Genomic DNA, 24,921 nt, shown 5'->3' on the forward strand with positions numbered 1-24,921 from the left:
TATATTTTTGTTGAAACCATCGTCACTATGCTGATGCACATCTTAACCTGATAAACATTTGAATGAAATTTATTATGCCCCTTTTTGGGGGGGTTGTATTTTTTCTTTTTTAGAGAAATATGTTTAATGTTCTTGGGTTGTGGGTTTGGTTTGACTGCTACAGATCGTGTGCACTGCAGGGTTACAGTATGTTTAGACGTGTTTTAACCTTTCTTCACTACATACTGTCTTCAGCATTCAATCTCACCTATGTATAATCAAGCACAGACCTCCTATCACCACACTGCGTGCTGTTCACCATAGGGGTGGGAGTTTAGCTTCTTCTGCCACGTCTGTGGGGAGTTCAGCCTGGGAACCAACATTAGAGTCTGTCACATTGTTACCAAATAAGATTACAGTTCATCTTAAGTCACATTTCAAAACGTATTATTTGAGCATTTTGCAGAATCCATGAAAGCCCCGAGCAGAGAGTCGAAGTGACTGGTAGTTTTGAAATTGACAACCAAAATTTTGCCTCCAAGCGTGCTTCTTGATGTTGTATGTACATGTGTACAACTTTGTACAACGTTCGGCATGCACCTGGCTACAATTTTGATTTTCGCTGCTTTTAAAGAAAAATTTTCTGCTGTGTGCATGGACTACCCTTGATCCCAATCATTCCTGCCATCTTTCATCGTGTACCTCCAAATCATCATCAGTCATCTGCCCATTAATCATCATTACACCCTCTACACCATAATCATCATTGACACGCTAAACATGGTTACCATGGAAACGGGAGTAGAATCTTACCAGGTCTGGCTAACCTCTTCCACTACACTTAGTTCTGTTAAAACATGTAATGTGGTTCTTCGGGTTATTTTAAACTTGTGGGAGGCGCACCACTGAAAATTTGTACATTGAAAATGGTTATAAGATTTTAAAATATAAGTTCTCAGTCCCTTAATGAATGGGTGATCATGCTTAACAGAAATTGCAACAGTCTTCTTACAAAAGTTAAACATGTGAAAATGGTACTCTGAAAATGGACAACCTGTGCCTCCTTACAAGATGATAACATGCCCTAAGTATTGGTGTTATTCCCAGGGAGACAGTACTATTGACAATATTAAACATAATCCAGGCTTACAAAATGCATGATGCTGGCTAAAACAATGTAAAGATTAAATGTAAAAGGTAAAACCACAACATCAGTTATCCTGCTCCATAAAAGATTTGACTTAATGTTCGGTTAATTCAGAATTCATGCATTTTGTAGAGTAATCCTTCCTTAAGTGTCTGTATAATGCAAGTCTTGTGATTATGTATCTTCTCAATGGGTTTATACAAACATTGTCAGTTTTACAGTTTGCTTTGCTCTATAAGAATATGCTTTGGCATGTAGACAGGTCCATAGAATAGTGTATAAATATATATCTGTGATTGTTGAAAACAGACTAGTAGCTTGCTATGAATGGGATTGTGTGTTGTATTCATGTAGCTGGATGTGATAAGCTGTGTTAGTGTAGATGGCAGCCTTGAAGGTGGTCAAGATGTTGATAGTAATCTATAGACTTGCATGGATGCTAGGACAGTGACAGGATTGTACTGCATGTATGTTGGAATGTTTAGCTCTGTGTTTTGCACGGATGTGGTTTTGCACGCAGTGTTTGCAATCCTAATATGTTGTGAAATAACCTTGGTCATTCCCAGCAAGTTTGGATACATTTGTATTATTTCTTTTACCGTTTCTCATATTAATGACAGTACTTTTAGTATGGTATTTTACAACCATATCTGAGATGGCAGTATTGTGCAGATCTGTGGAAACTGGGGGATTAATCTAGATAGCAATATGCCCACCTCAACCCATCCAATCCCATCATACAAGTCTAGTGCCCGACTCTGCCATATAAGTCCAATCACCCACCCTCCTGCCATACAAGTCTGAAATCTCTCTAAACCTTTTCAGTCAAACAAACCACCCCACCCAGCTATGTAAGATTAAAATACCCTTTCCTGTACAAGTGCAATACTTCACCCCACATTACGCGCCTAATGTTCCAAACCAGCCACTGTACAAGTCCAGTTCCCTGGCCACTATCTTACGTCCAGCTCCATCATGTATCCACAGTTCATTCAGCCTTCACCCTCAGTTTCCAGGAGGTACCTATTTGCCATTTCCCAAGCATGCACAGATGGTTGTATTCAGTCTTCATGGATTCTTGTTGAATAATGCAAGTATTTCATAATTATGCACCATATTAAAGAAATATATGCCTCTTATCTGATTGAAGTCAAGCTGTCTTTGAAGACTGAATAATCCCAGTTTCCAGTAGTTTCTGTAGACTAGTATCAGGTTCTGTTCTCATTGCATGTCATCATTCATAACGTTATTGGAAGAGCAACAACTGACTGCTTAATGATCCTATTGTAGACTGTAAGTTTGCAGGCACTTCAGAATTTTACCTTGTCTAACTTGTGTGACAAACACTTTAAATATCTGACAATAAGAGAAATAGTTTGAATCTATTTTCACATTGTTGTATGCACAAGAAATTACATATGGTACATAAACTTTTCACATTATTTGCACACAAGGTAATTGGGACTATTTTAGACAGTGGTACATTTTGTGTGCATATGTTTCTAATGGCACAGCATTGAACTCTGTGTCTAGTCTTGAAGCAGTTCACTTATTACTCTTCCCTTATTCATTCCCAGGACTAAGATATGAGAGATTAAATTCTTTTTCTTTCCAAACTGAAATTTGAAAAAAACCCAAAAAAACAAAAACTAGATAATGAATGCAAATTTATTTTTATTTCTCAGGGTTTTAGATTCACAATGTCATCCAAATGGTCTTCAAGAAATATAGCTAATTTAGTGGTGATATTGAAGAATATCTTCACAGGAGTTCACAAACTCATGACATGTCCTACAGACTCAAACAAAATCACTGATCTCTCACGTCTTGAATCATTGTGGCTGTGGGCATTTGTGCATGCATTAAGCTTGTATAAGTTTGTGTCAGAGAAGTTCACTCCCAAATATTGGCTTCTGGACACAGGGATCTTTGCCTTGTGACTGACACAAGTCTGTGGTCATCCTTGGAAGTCACTAGCTGACATTTCTTGGTGAAATAGACCCCTGGCCATTTTACTTTATGTGACCAGTTGGTTTGAAAATATTGGTCCTGATACAAAGAGAAAATGTGGTTAACACTCTAATAAAGTATTATGTGATAAGTGGATTGAGTGTGATTGAAACAAGGCATTACATGTGTATCGGAGTGTGTGACAACTGACACAAATTTGTACAAAGCAACAACCAACATCCAAGCTGGGTCGCACAAAGCTTGATGCCACAGGCACCATATTGGAGACTGGTAGGTAGCGTTACCATGACAACAGGCCGTTGCTCGGGGCTAACTCTCTCCCCTTTCCCCCATACTCATCCAGGCGTACTTGTCCACGTGTACTCAGGTACTATTTAAAGAACAACATGAGTACAGACTCTCTAGTCCCTGATGAGCTGCGTGGTGAGCTGATAAAGGAAAGCCAGATCAGCCTGCTGCAGCTCAATTCTGCGGAGGTGGCATCACAACTCACTCTCGAGGATTTCAAGGTGTTCCGTGAAATAGAACCCACAGAGTACATTGACGAACTCTTCGGACTTGAGTCAAAGTATGGTTGCCCCTCTCTCAAGAAGTTTGCTGAGGTGAGTGTAGCTTGGAAGATGTGAGCCTTCAAGGGCTGCATGCACATCGTCAAAGGTTTTAGGATCAAGTTTTCGCTTCATTGACTGTTTACAGCAAATACGTCATTTCACTGCAGATGGAGAGCACATTCAAGTGAAAATGTTTTAGAAACGTTTACACAACAAATGAAGTTAGGGATGTACTAATTCTGTCCTTTTACTGAAAAATATGGTAGATCAGTCATGGCATATTTGGGCTGCAGAAGTGTCAGAGCATTGTGGTCCAAAGCATTATCGTCACATAATTTTGTTGGAGTAAAGGACGTGGGTCATGCAGGGATATAGAAAGATGCCATATGGTTTTAGAGTACATTCAACTTCACCGGAGTATTGATGTCATATCAATAGTAGTATTGCATGTCTCACATCAACGCCTGTGAAGGAGCGTATTCCTACGGTATCTCAAACCAACTCTGTTTCTTGTGTTGGTTTTATCAAGGTTAGTCTGGTCTTGTTTCAGCTGGTGAACCGGGAAATGTTCTGGGTGGTGACAGAGATCTGTAGTGAGGGGAGTCTAGTCAAGAGATCAAAGCTCCTCAAACACTTCATCAAGATAGCGAGTGAGTACTACTTGCAGGCAGCATGGTAAATTTGGATTACACTTTCTCAGTAAAACACAGAATCTGGTATGTTTGTTAAGTGATATGCAGATTTTGAAGGTGTTTATGTCAGCCTTTTATATTTGTACCTCTGAAAGAAACATTGAAGTGAATTCTTGCATGAATTAGATATTCATACAGAAGATGTTTGTATTTGGTCATTGCTATATCAACCTTATATACCCAGTTATATTGGTAAACCAATGTTGAATGATGAAACAACAGTAATACTGAGGTTATGATGTTTCAGAGCATTGTAAAGATTGCAAGAACTTCAACTCTATGTTTGCAATATTAAGTGGTTTGGGTCACCAGTCTGTGACTCGGCTTCGTAACACATGGGAGAGACTGCCCAGCAAGTACTACAAGATGTTCGAGGTAAGTTCATAACAACTCACAACAAACGGTACCCAACAAACACTGTTTGTGCTGTGTGTGTAAATTTACCTTCTCTGTAAAATCAGGGTGGTAAGGTGACCAAATGGTTTAAGTGTTAACTTGTTACATCAAGCCCAGAGTTTGATTCTCCACATGGATACAAGCTTTGAAGCTCATTTCTTGTGACCCCATATGTATTAGTTCTGGATTATTGCTGTGAGTGGCATAAATATCAACTCTTTCAAAACCAAACTTCATATTTCATGTTACTTTCCAGGATCTTCAAAATTTGATGGATCCATCTCGGAACATGGCTAAATATAGAAATCTCATTAACAGCGAGCACATACAACCTCCCATGGTAAGTAGTGGTTTGGACATGTCTGTGAATGCAATTATACAAGAAGTACAATTAAATGATGGTATGTGTGATAGTCTGTATAGCACTGAATGATAGACATGGAAACAAACTTACTTAAAAATAATTGGGTCAATAATTGTGTTTTAGACAAACCAAGACAACATGAGCCACAGTGATGGATGAAATTTTCTGATGATCATCATCACGAAGAATTGACTTGACGGAGACATAAACATACAAACACTTTGCACATTGTGTAAAATCTGTATTGACAGCTCTTGTTGATTACTGTGACAATTGTTGACATTATTGTTTTCAGCTGCCCTTCTTCCCAGTGGTGAAGAAGGACCTGACATTTATCCACCTGGGCAATGACACAATGGTGGATGGACTGGTGAACTTCGAGAAGCTCCGCATGATTGCCAAAGAAATAAGACATATATGCAACATGTCGTCAGCAAGATATGTAAGTGTTGGGCATGTTTGATTAAACACTGTTCTTCCTTTAGAAAGTTTTAAGAAACTAGGTTCTGTCCCTACATTGGTACAGTGTGAAACATTGGTAAAGGTAGCATCTTGTCCATCTGACACTGCCCTATTTCAGAAGGTGTGAAGGAGGAGGATGTTGTTATTGATATGTAATATATGCTACAGTTACTTTACCTCTTGATGCTTTCCCAGTGCCCCTTCCTCCCTGACCATCATTGCCCTGTGATGACCACACCCTATTCAATTCTGACCATGCCCTCCCATGTACTGACCATGCTGTTTTAATGTTGACCCTGGCTGACCATACTGGCCAAGTCCCAACTTGTGACGACCACATTCCCTATTGTGTGACCTCGCCCCCTCCTTGTGGTGACCTCACCCCCTCCTTGTGGTGACCTCACCCCCTCCTTGTGGTGACCTCACCCCCTACTGTGATGACCTCCCCCACCCCCTACTTTGATGACCTCACCCCCCACTGTGATTACCACACACACTACTTTGATGACAACACTTGCTGTGATGACCGCACCCTCCCTGTGATGACCACACCCCCTATTATGAAGACCACATCTCTCCCTGTGATGACGACACTCCCTAACATGATGACCATACACCCTTCTAGGATGACCACACCCTCCCTGTAATGACGACACTCCCTAACATGACCACACCCCCTACGAGGATGACCACAACCCCTAATATGATGACCACGCCCTTCCCTGTGATGATCACCATACCCCTACTGTGATGGATGACTTCACATCCTGACAACTTGTCTCTCACTGCAGGATGTTAGCACCATGTACCTGGGCACTGGTTCCATGTTCTCCAGCACGCTGGTGTCCGGAGTGGCCACACTGAAACGCACCAAGAACCGCCGGGGCTCAACACTTCCCAACCTGAAGAAGATGTATGAAGAGGTATGCCAAGTGCTCATTATGAGCTTCATAAACAGTTTGATAAAGGTGTACTTCACCATCTAAAGTTGCATCAGGCATGGCCCTGAATGTTATGTTTCAACTATTGTCATTCCAATGATTAAAGGCCAAGGCCTTACCTTCTAACTGTTTAATGCACCAGACTCAGCAGGTGTAACATGATATTGCTAACAATAACTTTATACCTCAGTTACATGGTAGGCATGGGAATCCCAATCATCTTTGTTCCTGCAATGCCTATGCAGAGTTGTGTCCCTTGGGCAGATTCACCCGCTGTGATGAAAAGAATATATGAAGATAAGATATAACAATGAATGTTATTGCAGGCCCAGATGGTGAGACGAGTCAAGTCGTACCTGAGTAATATGCAGATTATCACAGATGAGGAGAAACTGAAGGATCTATCAAACCACTGTGAAATACCTGGTGAGAATATTTTACGATGACCTGTTTAATGGAAATGGTTCCACAAAGGAATTGTAGATAGTTATAACTCCCTTAACATAGTTTGACAACAATTGTAGCACTAGGATTCTTCTGTACAAGTGGCTAGATCCTAAGCATTACACCCCTTCATCCTCAGCAGCTCGAAAACGAGACCCTTCACCTGGGGTGAACACTGGTTCCCCGAACCACACAGCAGAGAACAAGGTTCCAGTACATACAGGGCCCAAGTTTGGTAAGTCTGCATCCCCTTGTCTCATTGGTGCATCCCTATAATCACATTCATCGCATCAAAGTGTATACTGCCTTGTGTTTAACACGTTGATATGAAATATCCAACGTTTTTAGTTTCTTACTAGTTCATTTTAATCATTTATCCACAAGACCTCTTCTGGGACTGGGAATGGCATATTGTTATGATTTCACTACATCGCATGAGTTCTATGATCTATGCTAAAGTTTGATTATAATCAATGTTCACGTTAAGTTGAGTTAGTATATTTCTGTGACCATCTCTATCTTTTTAGTTTCACTCACTGAAGTATTTTTTGAATGACCTTGACATTCTTTGACTTCCTCAGCTGCCTCCGTTTTGTCACAATCGGAAGGGAAAAGAAGTTTTTATTTTATATAAAGTTCCATGATTTCATTTCACTGCACTACCGTATGAGTTTCTGTTAGTTGTGGAGGTGCCTTTATGAATTTCATATCACTTAAAACAGATACTTTAGATTATTGCACTTAGCTACCCTAATCAATCCTATACCAGTTATTTTGAAAAAAGAATTAATGAATATAAATTCACAAAATTGTTTGCAGTTTTCACAAAATGTTCAGATTTTTATTTTGTTACAACTGGATTCTTAGTGATTTTACAACATCTTGGTGGCAGCTTAGGGTCATGCATGTTTGGCTAGCAAGTCTGTGCGTACGTTCGTGCGTCGTATGTCAGTGCGTACGTACGTCATAGTTAATGTGTTCTCCATCAGGTGCTGAATCTCCGGGGGCTGTACGAAAGATCATGGCACTAACCGACAAAGTTCGTCCTCATAACCCCAAAATTCCTCTCCCGCCTGTCACTAGTCCATTGTCTGGTCGTCGGCAAACGTCGCCGCGCCATGCTCGGGCTATGCAGCACGTCCACCTATCGTCTGAGAGCTCCTCTGTTGTCAGTCTCAGTAATATGCATATACGCAAGCCCAGTCGGACGGGTAAGGATGAGTCAGTCGTCTGCCTGCCCATTGCCTTGTCAGTCAGCGCTTTAACTATTCATGGCCAGTGTTGCTTTAGTTTCTGTATGTGAAGAGTGCTGCTACTTGTACTGTATACATATATACATAGGCGGTAGTTTTGCCACTTAATATTTTTGCGTATATGTGCAGCCAAATTGGCTGATGTTGTGCGCTGATGTTATGTCCATTGGCACTTTGTTGAAAAAAACATCATGTATGTTTGATCAGACAATTTTGTCAAATTTCATTGCATTCTGAATTTTCACATATTCAAATCACATCATTTCCCCTTTTTTAATCATATATGTATATAAATATCATCCATGAATCATTATTGGTCTATATTGCAATAGTCTCCAATTTAATTCTGTATTAATTTCACCATGTACATGCAGATTTCGTTCACCTAACCTGGCCATAATTAGTTGAGTTGCTGTGATGGGTGTGGGCGTGGCATGCATGTGATACACGGCTTCTGTGTGGCTTTCTATTGGCTTTGTATGTCTGCTTTTGTCTGTAGTTGTCCTGTGTCATGTCCTTGTTATGGTCCTGTCATGTCATGATTGTTTGTGCTGACATGCTTCAACTGAATCCTAATATCGACCATTCTCTTGCAGATTTAATGTGATATCAGATGGAATGAACAATACAATTGCTGGAATCTCAGTAGTCAGAATTGTCCATGTTGAGATTTGTTCTTTCACAAATGTAACAAAAGGGTAGATTTCAAGTTCTTTCATGATTTTGAAGCTGTATATAAAAAATTGTTTGGCATTGAAACGAGTCTGCAGTTAGTGTTTTGTGTCTGAGTTGTGTTTCTTGGCATATTCTTTTCCATATGGCATATCAAGTTTCTTCTCTGAACAGAACCAACAAAGTTCAGTGAATATTCTTGACATTTCTTTATGTTTTATCTACTGTGTCAACAAGGGTGATGACCATGTCTTATCTTCCAAATGCTAACTATACTTGATGCTTTTACTGACTGGAGACACCCAGAAGAACTGCTAGTCCGATGTGGGGATCCATACCAGTGTCCTCAATATACCCACAACAGGAGATATGTACTACATGTTCAGTCCAAAGCCTATGGACATTTAATGGATATGTCACCATAAGTGTGTCTACTTCACATATTAAATATTCGTCTATGATGAATATGCAAATGAAATTTGTTGACAAGCACAACACCTAATTCACATATAACAAAGTATGCTTCTAGACACTGTCCATTTTACTCTCTGTCTGGTAAATATATATCAGTGTATCAAGCTCGTTCAGGCTATTTTGTGAGCACTTTATATGCCCTGTGTATGCTGAAGCTGCTGATGCAGCCAAATAACCTTGTACTGACTTTCCTCCAAAGGTTCAATAGGGTCCACAGACTCTGCCAGCCCTACCAGTAGTGTCAACAGTTACCAGCACCAGAGTTCCTCTGAGACTGATTCCGGACACTGCTTTGACAGCCATAGTAGCAGCTCTGTTGGATCATACAACTCGCCGCCTGTACTCAGGAAGGGGCAGCAAGGTGAGGCTTTGGATGGAGATGTAGGTAAAGCTCCACAGTGAGATGGAGACTGTGGGACAGGATTCAGGTTAAAACACCACAGTAAGACTGAGACTGTGGTCAGGATACAGGTGAAAGCACCATGCTGGGATGGGATTTAGGGATTAATTCATTGAATAGTTAAAGCACAATGGTAAGATGACTTTTGTGGGTGGGTATAGCTGAATAGTTAAAGCACCATGGTGAGGCAGAGATTGTGAAGTAATGTAGTTAAGCTACAAATTTGACATGACGTCAGTGAGTGGGGTTATTTCTGAATAGTCAGTGCGCCAGTGTGACGCAGAGATTGTATAGTTATATAGTTGAAATGCCAAGGTGAGATGGCTTCAGTGAGTGGGCGTATAACTGAAGAGTCAGTGCACCAGTGTGAGGCAGAGATTGTATAATTATGTAGTTGAAGTATCAAGGTGAGATGGCATCAGTGAGTGGGGGTATTTCTGAATAGTCAGTGCGCTAGTGTGAGATGGAAACTGAATGAAGGTCTCTACTGGGTTCCCTGGCTGGAATAGGTCCACCTTAGCTTCTAACAGAATAAGTGATCGTAACAGTGACTGAATTGATCTTGGTTTCGTGCTTGTCGTAATACATCAACAGCAAAGGATGTAGGTGATATGACTATTACTCCATAGCTTACTATGTGTGGGATACCATTTATAGCTGAATGTTGCTGTGTTTGGTAGATGGATGTCAGTAGTTATTTACTTTTGTATGAACATGTATTCATAAAGGAATGCCTAATGAAACCATTGCCATTCATGAATTGTGTCATGTTGTATTCTCAAGAGTAAAACTCAGGCTTCAGTTCACAAACTTGCTGATCTGTCAGAAGTGTGTCCATCCCACAAACCCCAATGCAGTGTACTACAGGATGTTACTAACATATTTTGTTAAATTATACATCGAATTCTCAGACATTGTCCATCGGGCAGCATGCATATGAATCTTCTATCTGTACTTTTCCAACTTTAACTAACACCATGCTCGCCTGTCTGATTCCAGCGCCGCTGAACTCTCTCCACCCCCATCATGTTTCCTACCCCCAGGCCCAGATGCCCCGCCCCCCTCTCCCCTCCTACCACTCCGTCATGCAGAATGCTCCACAGTCAGCCCCTGCAGGTGAGTCCCAGGCCATGTACAGACACACCAACCAATCATGCAGCCTGCATGTGCTGGAGGGATATTAACATTTCACACTCTATATAACAAACATGCATGGTATAGTCAGTCATAATGTATACACGTGTGTGGTCAGATGATTGTTAGCAAATGATATGCTGTACACTGATAGAACTTTATTGTGTTTATTGGTAATTTACAAATTAAAATGAAAACTTAAAAGAAATTAAAGAACACAATTTCCCCTTTGTTTGTAATTAATGTTTCATGGTCATTAGCATATGAAAATTTTGTGTGTTCTTTAACTCTTTTTAAGTTGTGTATATTAAATTCATAACATTTTTATGAGGCATTTTTATGAGGTTGAAAAAGAAATATATGTACTTCCAGAATGGATTTCAATGAGTTACCTCCATAGATGAGCACCCCATAGATGATCTGTGATTTTCATTTCAAATAATAGTCACTGATGTTTTCTTATTTGTAAACACATGGAAGTTTGTGTAGAGATGTTGTTTTGCAAGACCATTGTTTTCCTGGTGTACTAGATGTAGTGTGCCATGCCAAGTGTGTAGTGTTGCCCCTGTGAGTGTGCTGTAACACCCTGCATGACTGGTATAGACACGTGTGTGCGCCACCCCATGCATGCAGGTGTCGTAGACACCCAGATGGCACCTGACACAGTACAGAGAGCTTACTTGTATACCACCATAGAACCAGGCTGGCTGCTGGCTTCCACTTACGTATACACCTTCTGTAGTATGTCCTACTACCAGTGTTTGGTTTGATCTACTCGTAACATCGGAAATTGGCTTACCCAGCATCCATTTGCATCTTTCATACTTCATTTTGAATCTTGCTTTTTAAAAATTATGTTGGAAGTATGAATGTGATTAACAATAATGGAGTTTACGATAACTGTAAATTGGTGAAACCATTGTTTTCTTTCTTTATGGGAACAAGGAAGTTTTAAACAATATATGTAAAGAAAGGAATGATTACGTTAATGATATGAGGCTCTCTACACTGTGGGTGTTCGTCTATCACTGCTTATGTATGTCTTGTATATGAAACAAGCATGAGATATGTAATAACATCGTGCCTTTTCTCTCCTCTTGTCCTGTCAGCGTCTTGCCATTACAATCCCCCAGCGTATCCCAGCCGGCGGCTGCCACTTCCAGACTACCAGGCGGCTACTCAAATGGCACTTGCACGGCAGAAACAATTATGGCAGGCAGAACGCTCCCGCTCTCATGAGGGGGTAGGGTTCTACCAGGAGGGGGATTATGATAACACAGTAGCGGGTATGTGTCCTAGTTGAACACGGGTTATGTGTCCCATGGCTGTGAGAGTGTGGATCATGTTCTGGTGGAGTTCTTCTGGCATCTAAGGATGGGTTCTAGCAATAACAGGATGTGTTTCTAGCAAACAGTGAAGATGTGTAACCATATTTCACTAGGCCCATAAGAAGGGTTTTATACTTGGATCAGAGGAAATGATCTTGCAATAACTGAGGACATGTTACTGGCATTTGATCATGTTCTGAAGAAGGTCTTTATGTTGGCATCAGAGAAAATAGGTTTGAACTACAATTGTGGTCTTGTTGTTGGAACTGGCCTTGTGTTTAGGGAGGGCTTTACTTTGGCATCAGAAAATACTAGCAATGATAGAAATGTGTGATTGTGTTTCATGTGACTGTATTCTAAAGAAAGTCTTTCATTTTGGCATTAGATAAAAAATAAATGTTCCAGCACTAAAGGATCTGTGTTCTGTGTTGTGGGGATTCAGGGACATGTCTTTCTCATGGAATTTGAGAGGACAGAAGGCATCTTCTTGTTTAGAATAAGGTCATCTGTGGCCAGGTTTACTTTTATTGTGAGGTTTACCTGAGAGCAGTGTTCAATTTGGATCAGTTTTGTCATATTTCGTTCCAAGAAGGATGTAGAAAGTATTTTGTTGTATGTAAGAATGAAAAGGTAAATATTTATGTTTTATTGTGTACCAGGTTTGAGACAATAAGAGGTAGGAACAGTACCTGTAGTAATGATGTTTTAATGCTTGGAATTGATGTTTAAAGGTTACACATAAAGGGACACGGTCAACGGGAGATAATACAGAATATCTCTATTGCTGTTTGTGTTGAAGTGGTGATTGCAGTTGTTTGAGCTGCTTGTTATCTGTGTATTGAATGTTTGGTTGAGGGTCACTCCACAGATGTTTATGTGTGTGCTTTGATGTTTGTCCCAACATGTGTTATTATTTCTGTAAACATGTTCAAGTGTTTCTGCTTTTTTGGTCAGTTTTTAAAATCTGTTTGTAATATGAATGAAAAGTTATGACTTTGATAAATCAAAGAACATTTGCTCCATCATAGATCCTATATGATTGTTATGTATGTGTGATTGAGTCAGTGACTGCTGAAATTGACTGATGGATTTAAGGATTTTTAGAGTACTTCTGGCTATTGCTGATTTTGTATGCAAAGTACTGTCGAACAATTTACCACTGAGTGGACATTTTTGTGGATGCATGATGGTTGTGAATGTTGAGGCTTATTGGTGGTGGATGTGTTGTGAAACCTGTACTAGATGAGCCTCACTGTTACAGATAGGTGTCATGGCATGCTGGTAATGTCAGTTATGTTATAGTGCTGTGATGAGCATTTCATGCCAACAACTTCAGATTACTCAGTTTCTTTTTATTCTTCCATGTTGAATGCGATATGTCAGTGTTGTTGAACGTCCTTTTGGAATGAAATGATCTTTTAGTTTTGATTTTAGAATTTTGTCTAAGAAGTATATGTGGGTATATGATGGGATGGTGCCTGTAAGTAGTTTAAGTTTTATGTGTGTGTTTTGTTTCTGTTTTCAGATGGAGATGAACAAGTGTCCGCTGTATGAAGACCAGGCCAGTGTATATCACAACCCAAATGGTGCAATTCTTTTAAATCTGTGATATAACTGGCATGGCTGACAGGTTCCAGCTCTTAAAGGTGACTTGATCTGATCAGCCACAGCCATGGAGCCTGAATGTCAAACCCATGTGGTTGGGTGGGGACGTATGGTCTACCCTTCTTTGTGGGTAGGGACAGTCTTCAGTTTACCCATCCTAATGGGCAGGGATGCTAGAATTAACCCATTTCATGGGCAGATGACAGACTATACTTTGCCCATCCATTTGGGCAGGGAAATGTGATTTACCCATGCTGGAAGGTCGGGTAAGACAACAGTTTTTCTGCCTGAAAGGTGTGAGGGACAAGAATTTACCTGCCAGAAAGGTGGGGAGAGACAAGAATTTACCCCCCTGGAAGGTGGGGAGACAACAATTTACTTGCCTGGATAGGAGGGGACATACCATGGTGCTATGTACAGTTCTCTCAGCCTGCAACTCATCGCAAGCAGCTGACCTTGTAGGAATGTTTCTATACGGAATTTGTGTCGGCGTGGGGAAACTTTGTGTGTTTAAATATGTGAACAGAGAAACCTGTTCAAGAAATATCTATACTCATCATAGACTCTTAGCCCAAGGATTGTGACGTGTCAGTGGACAGTGTTTTGTGCTATGTGTGGGCTTATAACCTTTAAGGATCTCGGGACTAATACTGTTTTCAATGGACTCCACCTATCTAAAGTGCTGACAGTTTTCTCATTGGAGCATCCTGTTGTTCACTAACAGGTCTAAAAACAGCAAATGGCCATGTTTGCAGTCTCAATGCGCAAATAGTAAATTTGCAACAGTTAATTAAAATAATCACTCTTCGAGCCACTGACTCCCGTCTGGCTGTAGGACAAGCAAAATGGCCGCTTGAGACAGTATTTGAAAGAGTTATCTCCCTTGGAACACTTTGAAAATCAAAATCTTTGATGAACATTGGTATGAATCTCACAGCTTTGGACATGGTCCAGACTGATCAGTGACAATACAAGTGGGAGATGACCAGGAACAACTGTTGACCTAGGGCAGTGCATTATGTACAGATTTACTGTCTGCTCGCTAAGTGTAGTCATTTCACATAACAGACTGGATATTGCATTTGTTTGTTACAGTGTAGCAAACGGCATTACACTTGCAAATCTATGCAAGATATCAAGGAGGGCTGGGCCACACCTATAGGCAAAGTTGATCAGAGTTTTAAAATTGTTTTTATATCAGTGATATTATAGAGACTAATCCTGTACTGGAAACTGTTCAGATTGCTATATGTCAGATGAAACACCAACTGAGTATTCATCATATCCCTCTGGACTGAAGCAAACAAGCGTTGGTAACACTCAAAATAATTTGAGAATATACATTTTAAACATGCTAACTTTATAACTTAATTGCGCAGATACATTTTATACAAGTTCCAACTGTGCCACTGAATCATGCTCAGTACAGCTGCCTTACTTTTAGGTGAACATCACGATGGCTGTTGATCTTGAATGTCCCCGTATCTGAGTTTGAAATGATTTAACAAATGTGATTTGAAACTATTATCAACACAATTTATGGATAGTATCAATAAAATCCTGGATGGTGATCTGAACAGTTGCCTTTGCTGGGAAAGTACATCACTTTCTGACATTACGGGATCAAATTAGTTTGATTATCATGACAGTGAGATATCGTTTTATATTCTCATTATTTGATCAGGATGAAATATGTGTGTAGACTAATACCATTCCCACCAAAAGGACAGTTTCCAGTCATGGAAGGTGAACTAGTTTTGACTGACTGTTTCTTGCGTTTCAGCTATCCCAACATGGTTATGCATATAATGTATAAAAATAGCAATATTTGATTGACAAGGAAATCATGATTCACCCAGACAGATATTCCACTATGAAAATGTCTAACAGTATGTGCCATTGGACATAGAAGAAGAGTTTCGTTAATCATGTGTTTGTTTTTGTCTTCCTTTCTTTGTGTCAACCTCATCTGTTCTTGGAATGAAAACTGTTGCTTAGCTTCTGTAGCTCACCTTCAGATATGTAGGCAATATTATGAGACCATTCTCATTGGTTCTTACTACAATTCTTGTAGCTTGATTAGAACTGCATTTCTTCAGCATTTAATGAGTTGTATATGACAAATGTGCGCAATAATGCCTATGTTGTTCAGTCATAACATATACTTGACTGCATGATCTTGTGTTAACTATATAAGCATGAATGGTTGATTATCTAGTCTATCAAGGGGTTAAACTAGGCATGTGGTTGTACTTTTTATAAGAGTAATTAAAAGTAAGTCAGAAATTATGATAAAATAATGCAAATTGTTTCTTTGCTTCAAAATGTTTTAATATAATAGAGCTATATCTGTATATTCAGTTTTCATGGAAATAGGTTTAAGTCTTATTGTATCTTGTCACTGTTGTCATTAATGGTCAGGAGGTGGTACTCTCGACAAAAAGTGCCTCAATTTTGTACTAAGGACGAGAATTACAAATTGCATGACTTCAAGGTGTACATTAGGTTGATGCAAAAGGTGTGCTTCAGAACTTTACGTCTTCAATTTGGTTGATGCAAAAAGTGTCTCAGAATGTGTCCCATTTGATTCTTTACCATCATTTTGAACTCATACAGGCAGGTCTGTCAGGATACATGAGCTGAACTTTTCTCTACTTGTAATTACTCAACCATTGAAATGTTGCTGAAGATGATAAGCGGTTTGACATTGTACCATAATATTTCATAAAGTTTGATCTCAAGATTTCAGGAAAAGTGTTCAGGTTTGTGAAACACTTCTGTTTCTGTTTTAAGGGACCTATGTATCTTTGAAGAATGGGGAAGTTTTTCAGTTGGTAGATGCAGTACGTAAGGCAGTTCCCTAAACTGTGTATAGCGTGGAGGGTTGTTGGAGAAAGAGAAGCTCGTTTCATTGTTTCTTACAATGTGCCAAAAGTTCACAATAGCATACGCTGTTTGAAAATGTTAAGTTTGGTTGTTTTAAAGTTTATGATCTCCCTGTAATGGCTGCTGATGCAGTGGGATGCTTTAGTGCGGGACACTGATGTTTTTATGATAAATCATCAAGTCTATGATATATTAAATACCGTTCACTTAGTCTTAAGGTTGATAAAAAACATGAAGGACATTGATGTCATCATGTTTTCTTATCATTATTGAATAATGTTTAAATCTAAACCATTTATTGTTTTTAAGTTAAATCGATACACTCCTTTGCAGGTTACTGTAAGGTTTCCTTCATTTACTTGATACTTTAAAAAATCCCAGCCTGAATAATTAATGAATTAGTGTACATGAGATGCATCCCACTGTATTTCAGTGTCAAAGGGAGACAACTACCATAGGTATGGCCTAGCTCCAGTTGTATGTGTTCAAGCAATTCTCCTTCACCCAGTCTGATCTAGCAATTGTGTAGTATAATTTCATGTACATTCTCATTTGTTCAAGGCATATTACACATTGTCTTTTTTATCAGTGTCTTGTACAGAATTTACGTATGCTTTAACTGTGAATAAAACACTCAAGGTAGAGAAATATACTCTTTGTCTGCGTGCTTCATTTAAATGAGTGCATATATTTTATGGACTTTTAGCTCAGTATGGTAATTAAAACTTAGAGGACATGAGTCCTATTGTGCCCAAGTGGAGAATCCAATCGATGTCATGACAATAAAAAATGCACGAATCACTTGCCAAAAAACGACCTTACTCCATAATGACTTGCCCCAGCACCACACTCTCTCTCCTAGAATTTTGTTCCACACCAATGCCTTGGAGTTTCTCGCCAGAATAACTTCCAAATTCTACCAATTCATCGTTGAAAATCCCTTCCATTGTAAATGTACATGATTTCATGGTTTTGTGGAACACGGTCAGATGATGCATATATTCAACTTAGTGTGGACCGACACATTACAAAATATGACCTTACATCATGATCTGAACTAATTTGACATGGCAACAGGACCTGCCTTATCCCGTAACAATGAGCAATTATGTGACACGCTCATTTGATGACATTCAGCTTTGAGTTGCCCTGGTCACAATAGTGACATGTCAACTCCAAGTTAGAATTGGGAAGAGACACCAAGTAAAATGATACATGCAAATGTATGTTTATGTTTGTGTTTGGAAGTGGGGCGAAGGAGGTGAAATCGAAAATATCTGGCGATCAGTGAAATAATTAGGAGTATCCACAGATGGTAACGGGTGGACATTAAGACCATAACAGGACAAGGTGTATGAAAACAATAAAACATGTTGGTCGAGTACTCTAAGAAAGACCACTTTTGAGATGTCTTCATTTTCCTACAGTGGCGTAGCCACCATTACAAAGTAAAAGTCCGGACTTACACTTGATCTTTGCTGAAAAAAAACAAACTATAATTCTTACCCCGAATACCTCAATATGAAACGTTCGTTGTAACCTATCGGGCTCCACGAAAAATGGCTTGCTACGCGCCTGCCCTCGATTGATCAAACATTCACATATACGGGGTTGCATGTTTCCAGTGAATTTAAGGGATAAAACGTAGGCCTGTATAGTCGGCAGAATATCTGCACACGTAAGTTGTCTTGGTATGGCTGTTAATATCTTCCACTCACCTGGACTTGGAAACCGAATCACCATGATCTGTACAGACCCACCCCCAGATCTGGCAACTCACATGGTCTTTACGCTCGTCAGATCACCCCCAGATATCTTACGCCCGGGTCTGGCAACTCACTTTGCCTGTACGCTCGTCAGAACACTCCAATATTCGACTTTACTTTTAACACAATTTACTTTTTCATATTCGATTTGTTGAAGTCTTTTTCTGTTGATTCCGTACCTTCTACGGTGCCGACCATTAACATTTTTGTGTCTGGAGATACTCTTTTAAACTACAGTCAGTTTCCCTATGAACATTTAGGATACCGATCTGTCCACCGTGCAAAATATATTCTAAGTCTTCATCCCGCTGAAGATCACGCTTTCCCGACCTGATCATGTCTACTGCATTGAAGATTAAACGCCACTGTTACTATGATGAAATCATCTATAGCTATGGCTCGCAGCGATTTGACGACCTTTCACCATACTGTCTACAATATGAATGACACTATGTAAAACGTGAACAGAAATGGTCCATGCCAATGTTTCGGGCGTGTTTCACAGTTTCTCGTGTCGACCAGTCATTGCATTTCTATGTTATGATCTCTACATACAAGAGAAAAGATATCTTGATTGCAATCAGCCCGTAAAGCTTTTATTCATATCACATTTTATCACACAAGTGTAGTAGAGGCCAAAGTGATGCCTACAAAATGATCATCATTCATGGGAACTAAAGAGCAAGATGCTATCCTACTTCTGCAGAACAATGAACATGAGTATTGTACGCGCCAGGACGAAAGGATCAGCTTATAACAGGAAGTTCTATTTGTTCAAGATCTGTGAATCACAAAAGAGTTGCCCATATACATCAAGTTTTGCTCAGTTACATACAAAACATGAACAATAGTATGCAAATTGTTGTTTTTTAAGCAGATTAACATAAAACAATGCTTGATGTACATGATGCTCAAATCTCTCTCTCTTTTTTTCAAATATTGTGGCACATACACCACACTCAAAAAAGGAATGAAAACTGGAATATAATCAATAAAAAAAGTTCTAAGGCGCAAAACAAACACACACACACACAAACACACACACAACACACATATTCCTAACTTTGTTACTGTATCCCCTCCTAACTTTGTTACTGTAACCTATTGCTACGCCTGTAACTGTATCCCCTTGCTAAGTCGGTTACTGTAGCCTACTGCCACATGTGTTACTGTATATCATAAGTGTGTTACTGTAACCCCTTGGTGAGTCTGTTATTGTATCCCCTTGCTAAGTCTGTTAGCCCCAGGTGAATCTGTCTACTGTTAAATCAGTTACTGTAGCCCCAAGCGAAGTCTACTGCTAAGTCTGTTACTGTACCCCCTGGATACTGTACCCTGTGCTGTCTATTACTATAGCCCCAAGCGAAGTCTACTGCTAAGTCTGGTACTGTATCCCCATTGGTGGGTGTGTTACTGTATCCATTCACTACTGTGTGCACAGAATCATGAGTGTATGGCTTTCCCGTGTTGACAGGCACGGGCATGAAGCATGAAGCACTGGCATGAAGACCCTGTCACACTGTTTCGAACTGACAGAACTCGAGGGGAATCAGAAAACAATGTTTCCAAAAGTCGGTGGTGAATGTCAAAATAAACATTTTAAAAAGCTTTATAAGCATGCGACTCCCAAATGCTATCAGTCGTTTCAAGTGACAGGTGGACACGTTATTGTGAGATTCGGCCGAGTTCTGACGACGCCAGAGGTCATTTGAAGAGTATTCGGGACCCTCTGACTGTATTCAAAGTACATTCGAGCTGTGTTCAAACTTAAGTCGAAATATTCCGATACATTTGAAGCATATTCCTCCTGAAGTCCAGGGAAAATCGAGATACATTCCGACTTAGTCGAGGCGCATTCAAGACATTCTGACAGGATTTGGAAGTGACTTGTCTTTACTGTTCTTCAGCGAATGTATTGAGAATGCTTTGGACGCAGTTGAATGCAGTAAGGATACTTAGAATGCAGTTCAAATGCACCTCATATGCCGTTCAATATTCTTCCACTTCTAATGTACTGGAAAGTTTTGAACATGTTCAAAACGTTCGGGCATGTCACAAGAATTGACACAAATAGTTGGAATGCATTCGGAATGCAGTCAGAAGATTTAGAATTCAGTTCAAATTAAATTTCCAGGAATCTCCAGAAATTTTAATTCCGACAGCATTCCTGCTCATTCCGACTCAAGTGTGAAAGGGGTATGAGGATTAAGGACATTGGTCTGACAAGTGACGTGGTTTCTGTACACAAGACTATCTAGAAACACAGGTTTACCATAAGTACAAACGATTCTAACCATTTAACATTTACAATCTATTTTTCTCTTAAAGTAGAAAAAGTACTAATATCATAAGATATAATTCTGGCTTCTCATGGTTGAAGTTATGGCTGGAATACTGACACGAGAAATCTGCTGATCTATGAACACAACCACTCGGTCAATAATACCTGTTTACCTTGAGATAAAACAATTACTGATGTGTCCTCACACCATTGTCATTTCCGTCCGTACACTGTGTGAGTACACTGGTAGATCTTGTTGACAAGTGGAGAAATATAGAGTGTTTACTGATATCAACAAGATCAACACAGTTTGATAAAGTTACAAATATCCGAGGCTTGCCGAGGATACATTTACTTTTATCATCGTGTTGATATAATTCATATAAGTAGACCACAGGATAATATACTGTTTATCACCCAAAATTCACACTTCATACTTTTCAATGAAAAATGTACGTCTCTGAACACTGTACTACCATTTAACTTGCAGTGAAGCGATGTCATGGCATTGTGACGCCCTCACTTTTTTGACGTCATAGCATTGTGAGTCATGTAAGGAATGATGTCAGGACATCGTACAAAATATTCTGTCAAAACGATGTCTCCAAGGAGATATAATTTAATCCCACACAAGCAATATCTCCACTGGAACACACATTTAGATGATAAATCAACATTTCGCAAAATATATTTGGATACGTTTCTGCATCAAACTCATTACACGCCAAACTGACAGTTTCCTCATCTTTCAAGTTATAACTCGACATCATTAGATTTCCTTACCCACGAGAAGTTGATTTTTGGCGTAACTATTACTTTCAGTTATGAGTGCAACTTTACATACTTTGTACAAACATATACATTGTATACACAAAACTTCTATACAGAATTCCCCCATATTTTCCCTTGCATTCCTTTCGTGCATAGGTTTTGTTGACCATTTAATGTTGTCTTTCACTGATTATGAATTTAGAAACAATATATATTTACATCTGTCTGTAAAATATACACGGCCAGTGTTCGTATTTACACTCCATGTCTGACATGGAGATGTGACATAAGTTAGGTGGGCAAGGAGGAGGAGCGATGATTGGATCATCTGGGTGGGCGTGGCTGGGGGACTGGGCGTGCCATGTTGGTGCGGGTGTAGGTGCGAGGCGGTATGGGGGGCGCCTCCATGTTGTCCGTCTGGGCCAGAAACTCCATCCGGTGCGATTCACGCTGGAAAAGGGGAAATCATCATCATCATCATCATCATCATCATCATCGTTGTCACCACCACCACCATCATCATGACCACTACCACCACCATCATCATCAATAAGGACAATAACGTCTTTGTATTTTGCAACTTAAAAAAGTAAGAACAGTAGTTTGTGAGTTCACATAAACACCTCTGCTACAAGTTTAAGACAAAAATTAGTACACTGAGTTGAAATAATCTAGAAACAATAACTTATTCATAACCGTGTTCTACGATCAGCCTCGTACTGACATAACGTTTGTTCAACCAATGAATGATAAAGGTTACTATCTGGATCTTCAAGTGATCACCAACACAGGCTACTATCTATACGTTCAAGTGATGAATAACGTAGGTTTAGTATCTATAGGTTCAAGTGATGAATAACATAAGTTACTATCTATACGTTCAAGTGATAAATAACATAAGTTACTATCTATACGTTCAAGTGATAAATAACATAAGTTACTATCTATACGTTCAAGTGATAAATAACATAAGTTACTATCTATACGTTCAAGTGATAAATAACATAAGTTACTATCTATACGTTCAAGTGATGAATAACATAAGTTACTATCTATACGTTCAAGTGATGAATAACATAAGTTACTATCTATACGTTCAAGTGATAAATAACATAAGTTACTATCTATATGTTCAAGTGATGAATAATGAAACTACCATCTACACCTTCAGTCAGTGACTGAGTAAGGCGCAACGCCGCGTTCACGTCTTAGCCTTATCCTTTAACCACAAGCACTGACCACTTACTAGGAAGGCCACTCTGCATCTTCAGGTGATGAATAACACAGGTTACTATCTTTTATACGTTCAATTGCTAATTAATAAACGTTACTATCAATACGTTAAGCCATGAACACATGGGTTCCCAAAGTTGTACAGGCCAGAAGGGAGATTAGCATAATGTACTGATTGGTACGTTCGTTATTCAGAGATGCTATGTAGGATTGCAGTTCAAGCTATGCACAAAAGAAAGCGATGTGCACCATGTAGTGTCATAGGGAAACTATGACCTCCATGCTATCAGTACTGATAAAGGATTCATCTATTTCTGACCTCACGAGGTCAAGTGTTGACGATCTGTTTGTGAAACAAAGAGATAGCACAACACTGTCTGACAGCATGAATTACATCGATAAAGGAAACCTAAATTCAAATACAGCGAAAGCTATCTAAACCGGCACTCATTGGGACTGAAGGAGGAAAAATCCGGTTTAGACAAGGTGTGATGGATTGTAGAGCTGAAGGTAAATGTACAAGCCATGGATGGGGCTGAGGTTTTGACAACTTCCACTGTAAGCACAATTCATAGTAAGGTCTGTTTATTTGAGAATAAACCCGATAAAGATGGAATTTAGGTTACTCGAACCGGACTTGGGCGATTTGTATGATAAATAAGCAATGGAGATGACATTTGCCCTGAATACGAAGATGATATTGTTCATGTCTGCATTAGTATAACTAGATACAAGGTATTATTTGTTAGGAGTATTTGTTTGAGAGATCAAATGTTTGGTAAACCATTCATAAAGGAAATTTACAAAGTGCTATTGTTTCAAGATAGCGTAAGGCTGATGAGTCAGATATACAGGTGATGAAACCAAAGAACAGACACAAGTTGAAGCATAAAAGCAGTTATTGTAAGCGTGCTTTGATAAAATGAAAAATGTTAATTTGCATTCCTTTAATAATTGAAGGAAGGTAGCTGTTGCGATAAGATACTGTACAAAAGTGTGCGTTTCATGTGCCTCTGACGAATTTACGGCCATAGAAAGGAACATAGGTGCCATGATCATTGCTCTGATACCGGATGGTGGGTATACAGTGAGAAGATATGGACACTGACATGTGAGAGGTAACAGTAACAGAGGGGAACAGGTGGACACACACCGACATTTACAACCCCTCGTCCCAGGGGTCACACACGGGTAAACAAAGGTCATTCCAGATATTTCTGAACCTCCCTTCAATCCAAAGCATCGGAACTGTATTTTTGTTCGAAATTTCAATTTAATTCTAAGATCAATTCAATTACATGTGATGGCCCAGTAGTACTACGTATGATCTTGGAGCAGTATCACATATTAGTGAACATGCTGAATTCGTATTCAATCTGCGAACAGGAAGATGTTTCCAAAACAGACAAAATAACCGAGACTGACAATAGTTCTCATGACTGGTTTGCAAAAACAGATTTCGAACACAAATGTAAGTAAAATATTAGTTTTGCCTATAAGTTCTAGTTGTGTGACACCTGTTTCTAGGAAGTCCTTTGTCTGCCCCCTCACCTTGGCTTGTTTAAGAGACCTCGTTGAGCTGGTTTGTCTCCGATATACTACATCGTGTCTTTGTTCAGACTGTAGGTAAAGTGGGAATGGGTTTGATACATTCAGAGACTTATACCAAATTATCTGATTATTGACAGATATGACTCAGATTTACATACATATTCCAAGTCACCTCGTGAGATCTTGGTGGCATGAGTATATGTCAAGTTATTGACAAACACATTTCTCTCTGTGATCTTACTTATGAGACATTACAGGAATATCGGGTCCATTGATCTCATTACACAAAGTAGTCTAAACGTTAATCTGACCATACCTCACATCCCGTAGCGGTAATTGTAGCTCAAGACCGGTTTGCGGAATGGACCCAGTTTACGAATTTTGTTTCAAGAGCCATAGTGTATGATGGATGAACTGCATGACCAGGCTTATTGAATGCCCAATCGCTTATACTATCAACCACTTGTTTGTTTTGCCGGAATAGTGCAAACCACTACCTTCCTAGAAATGGGATATGTCCCCACAGCATTCTGACAGTCAAAGTACGAGAGAAGTTGATTCTTCCTTATTTCTGTATTTGAGCGACAACATGTTGCCCTAACATGCAACAACGGGACAGG

General features: G+C 39.5%; 2 protein-coding genes across 8 annotated transcripts in view; one reads left to right on the top strand and one right to left on the bottom strand.

The window, feature by feature from the left end:
- Positions 1–17,351, top strand: part of LOC137285129 (rap guanine nucleotide exchange factor 6-like) — a 151,195-nt gene extending 133,844 nt beyond the window's left edge. Inside the window, exons 21-33 of one of the 3 annotated variants that reach the window (XM_067817349.1) lie at positions 3,465–3,699; positions 4,199–4,298; positions 4,588–4,715; positions 4,993–5,076; positions 5,396–5,542; positions 6,354–6,485; positions 6,830–6,929; positions 7,087–7,182; positions 7,937–8,158; positions 9,546–9,707; positions 10,746–10,862; positions 11,990–12,166; positions 13,734–17,351. In XM_067817349.1, coding sequence (XP_067673450.1) covers positions 3,465–3,699; positions 4,199–4,298; positions 4,588–4,715; positions 4,993–5,076; positions 5,396–5,542; positions 6,354–6,485; positions 6,830–6,929; positions 7,087–7,182; positions 7,937–8,158; positions 9,546–9,707; positions 10,746–10,862; positions 11,990–12,166; positions 13,734–13,762 — 1,729 coding nt within the window. In that variant the 3' untranslated portion in view covers positions 13,763–17,351. The remainder of the gene's footprint in view (positions 1–3,464; positions 3,700–4,198; positions 4,299–4,587; positions 4,716–4,992; positions 5,077–5,395; positions 5,543–6,353; positions 6,486–6,829; positions 6,930–7,086; positions 7,183–7,936; positions 8,159–9,545; positions 9,708–10,745; positions 10,863–11,989; positions 12,167–13,733) is intronic. The other 2 variants (XM_067817350.1, XM_067817352.1) reach the window with 2 other exon arrangements.
- A 1,684-nt stretch (positions 17,352–19,035) lies between these two features.
- Positions 19,036–24,921, bottom strand: part of LOC137285130 (phosphoinositide 3-kinase adapter protein 1-like) — a 31,515-nt gene continuing 25,629 nt past the window's right edge. For 2 of the 5 annotated variants that reach the window (XM_067817354.1, XM_067817357.1), the window contains exons 14-15: positions 24,302–24,370; positions 21,751–21,967 (exon numbers count right to left, since the gene is read on the bottom strand). In XM_067817354.1, the coding sequence (XP_067673455.1) occupies positions 21,842–21,967; positions 24,302–24,370 (195 nt within the window). In that variant the 3' untranslated portion in view covers positions 21,751–21,841. Of the gene's footprint in view, positions 21,968–24,301; positions 24,371–24,921 lie in introns of all 5 variants that reach the window. The other 3 variants (XM_067817356.1, XM_067817355.1, XM_067817353.1) reach the window with 2 other exon arrangements.

This window comes from Haliotis asinina, chromosome 5, assembly GCF_037392515.1.
Source record: "Haliotis asinina isolate JCU_RB_2024 chromosome 5, JCU_Hal_asi_v2, whole genome shotgun sequence".
NCBI classification, from domain to species: domain Eukaryota; kingdom Metazoa; phylum Mollusca; class Gastropoda; order Lepetellida; family Haliotidae; genus Haliotis; species Haliotis asinina.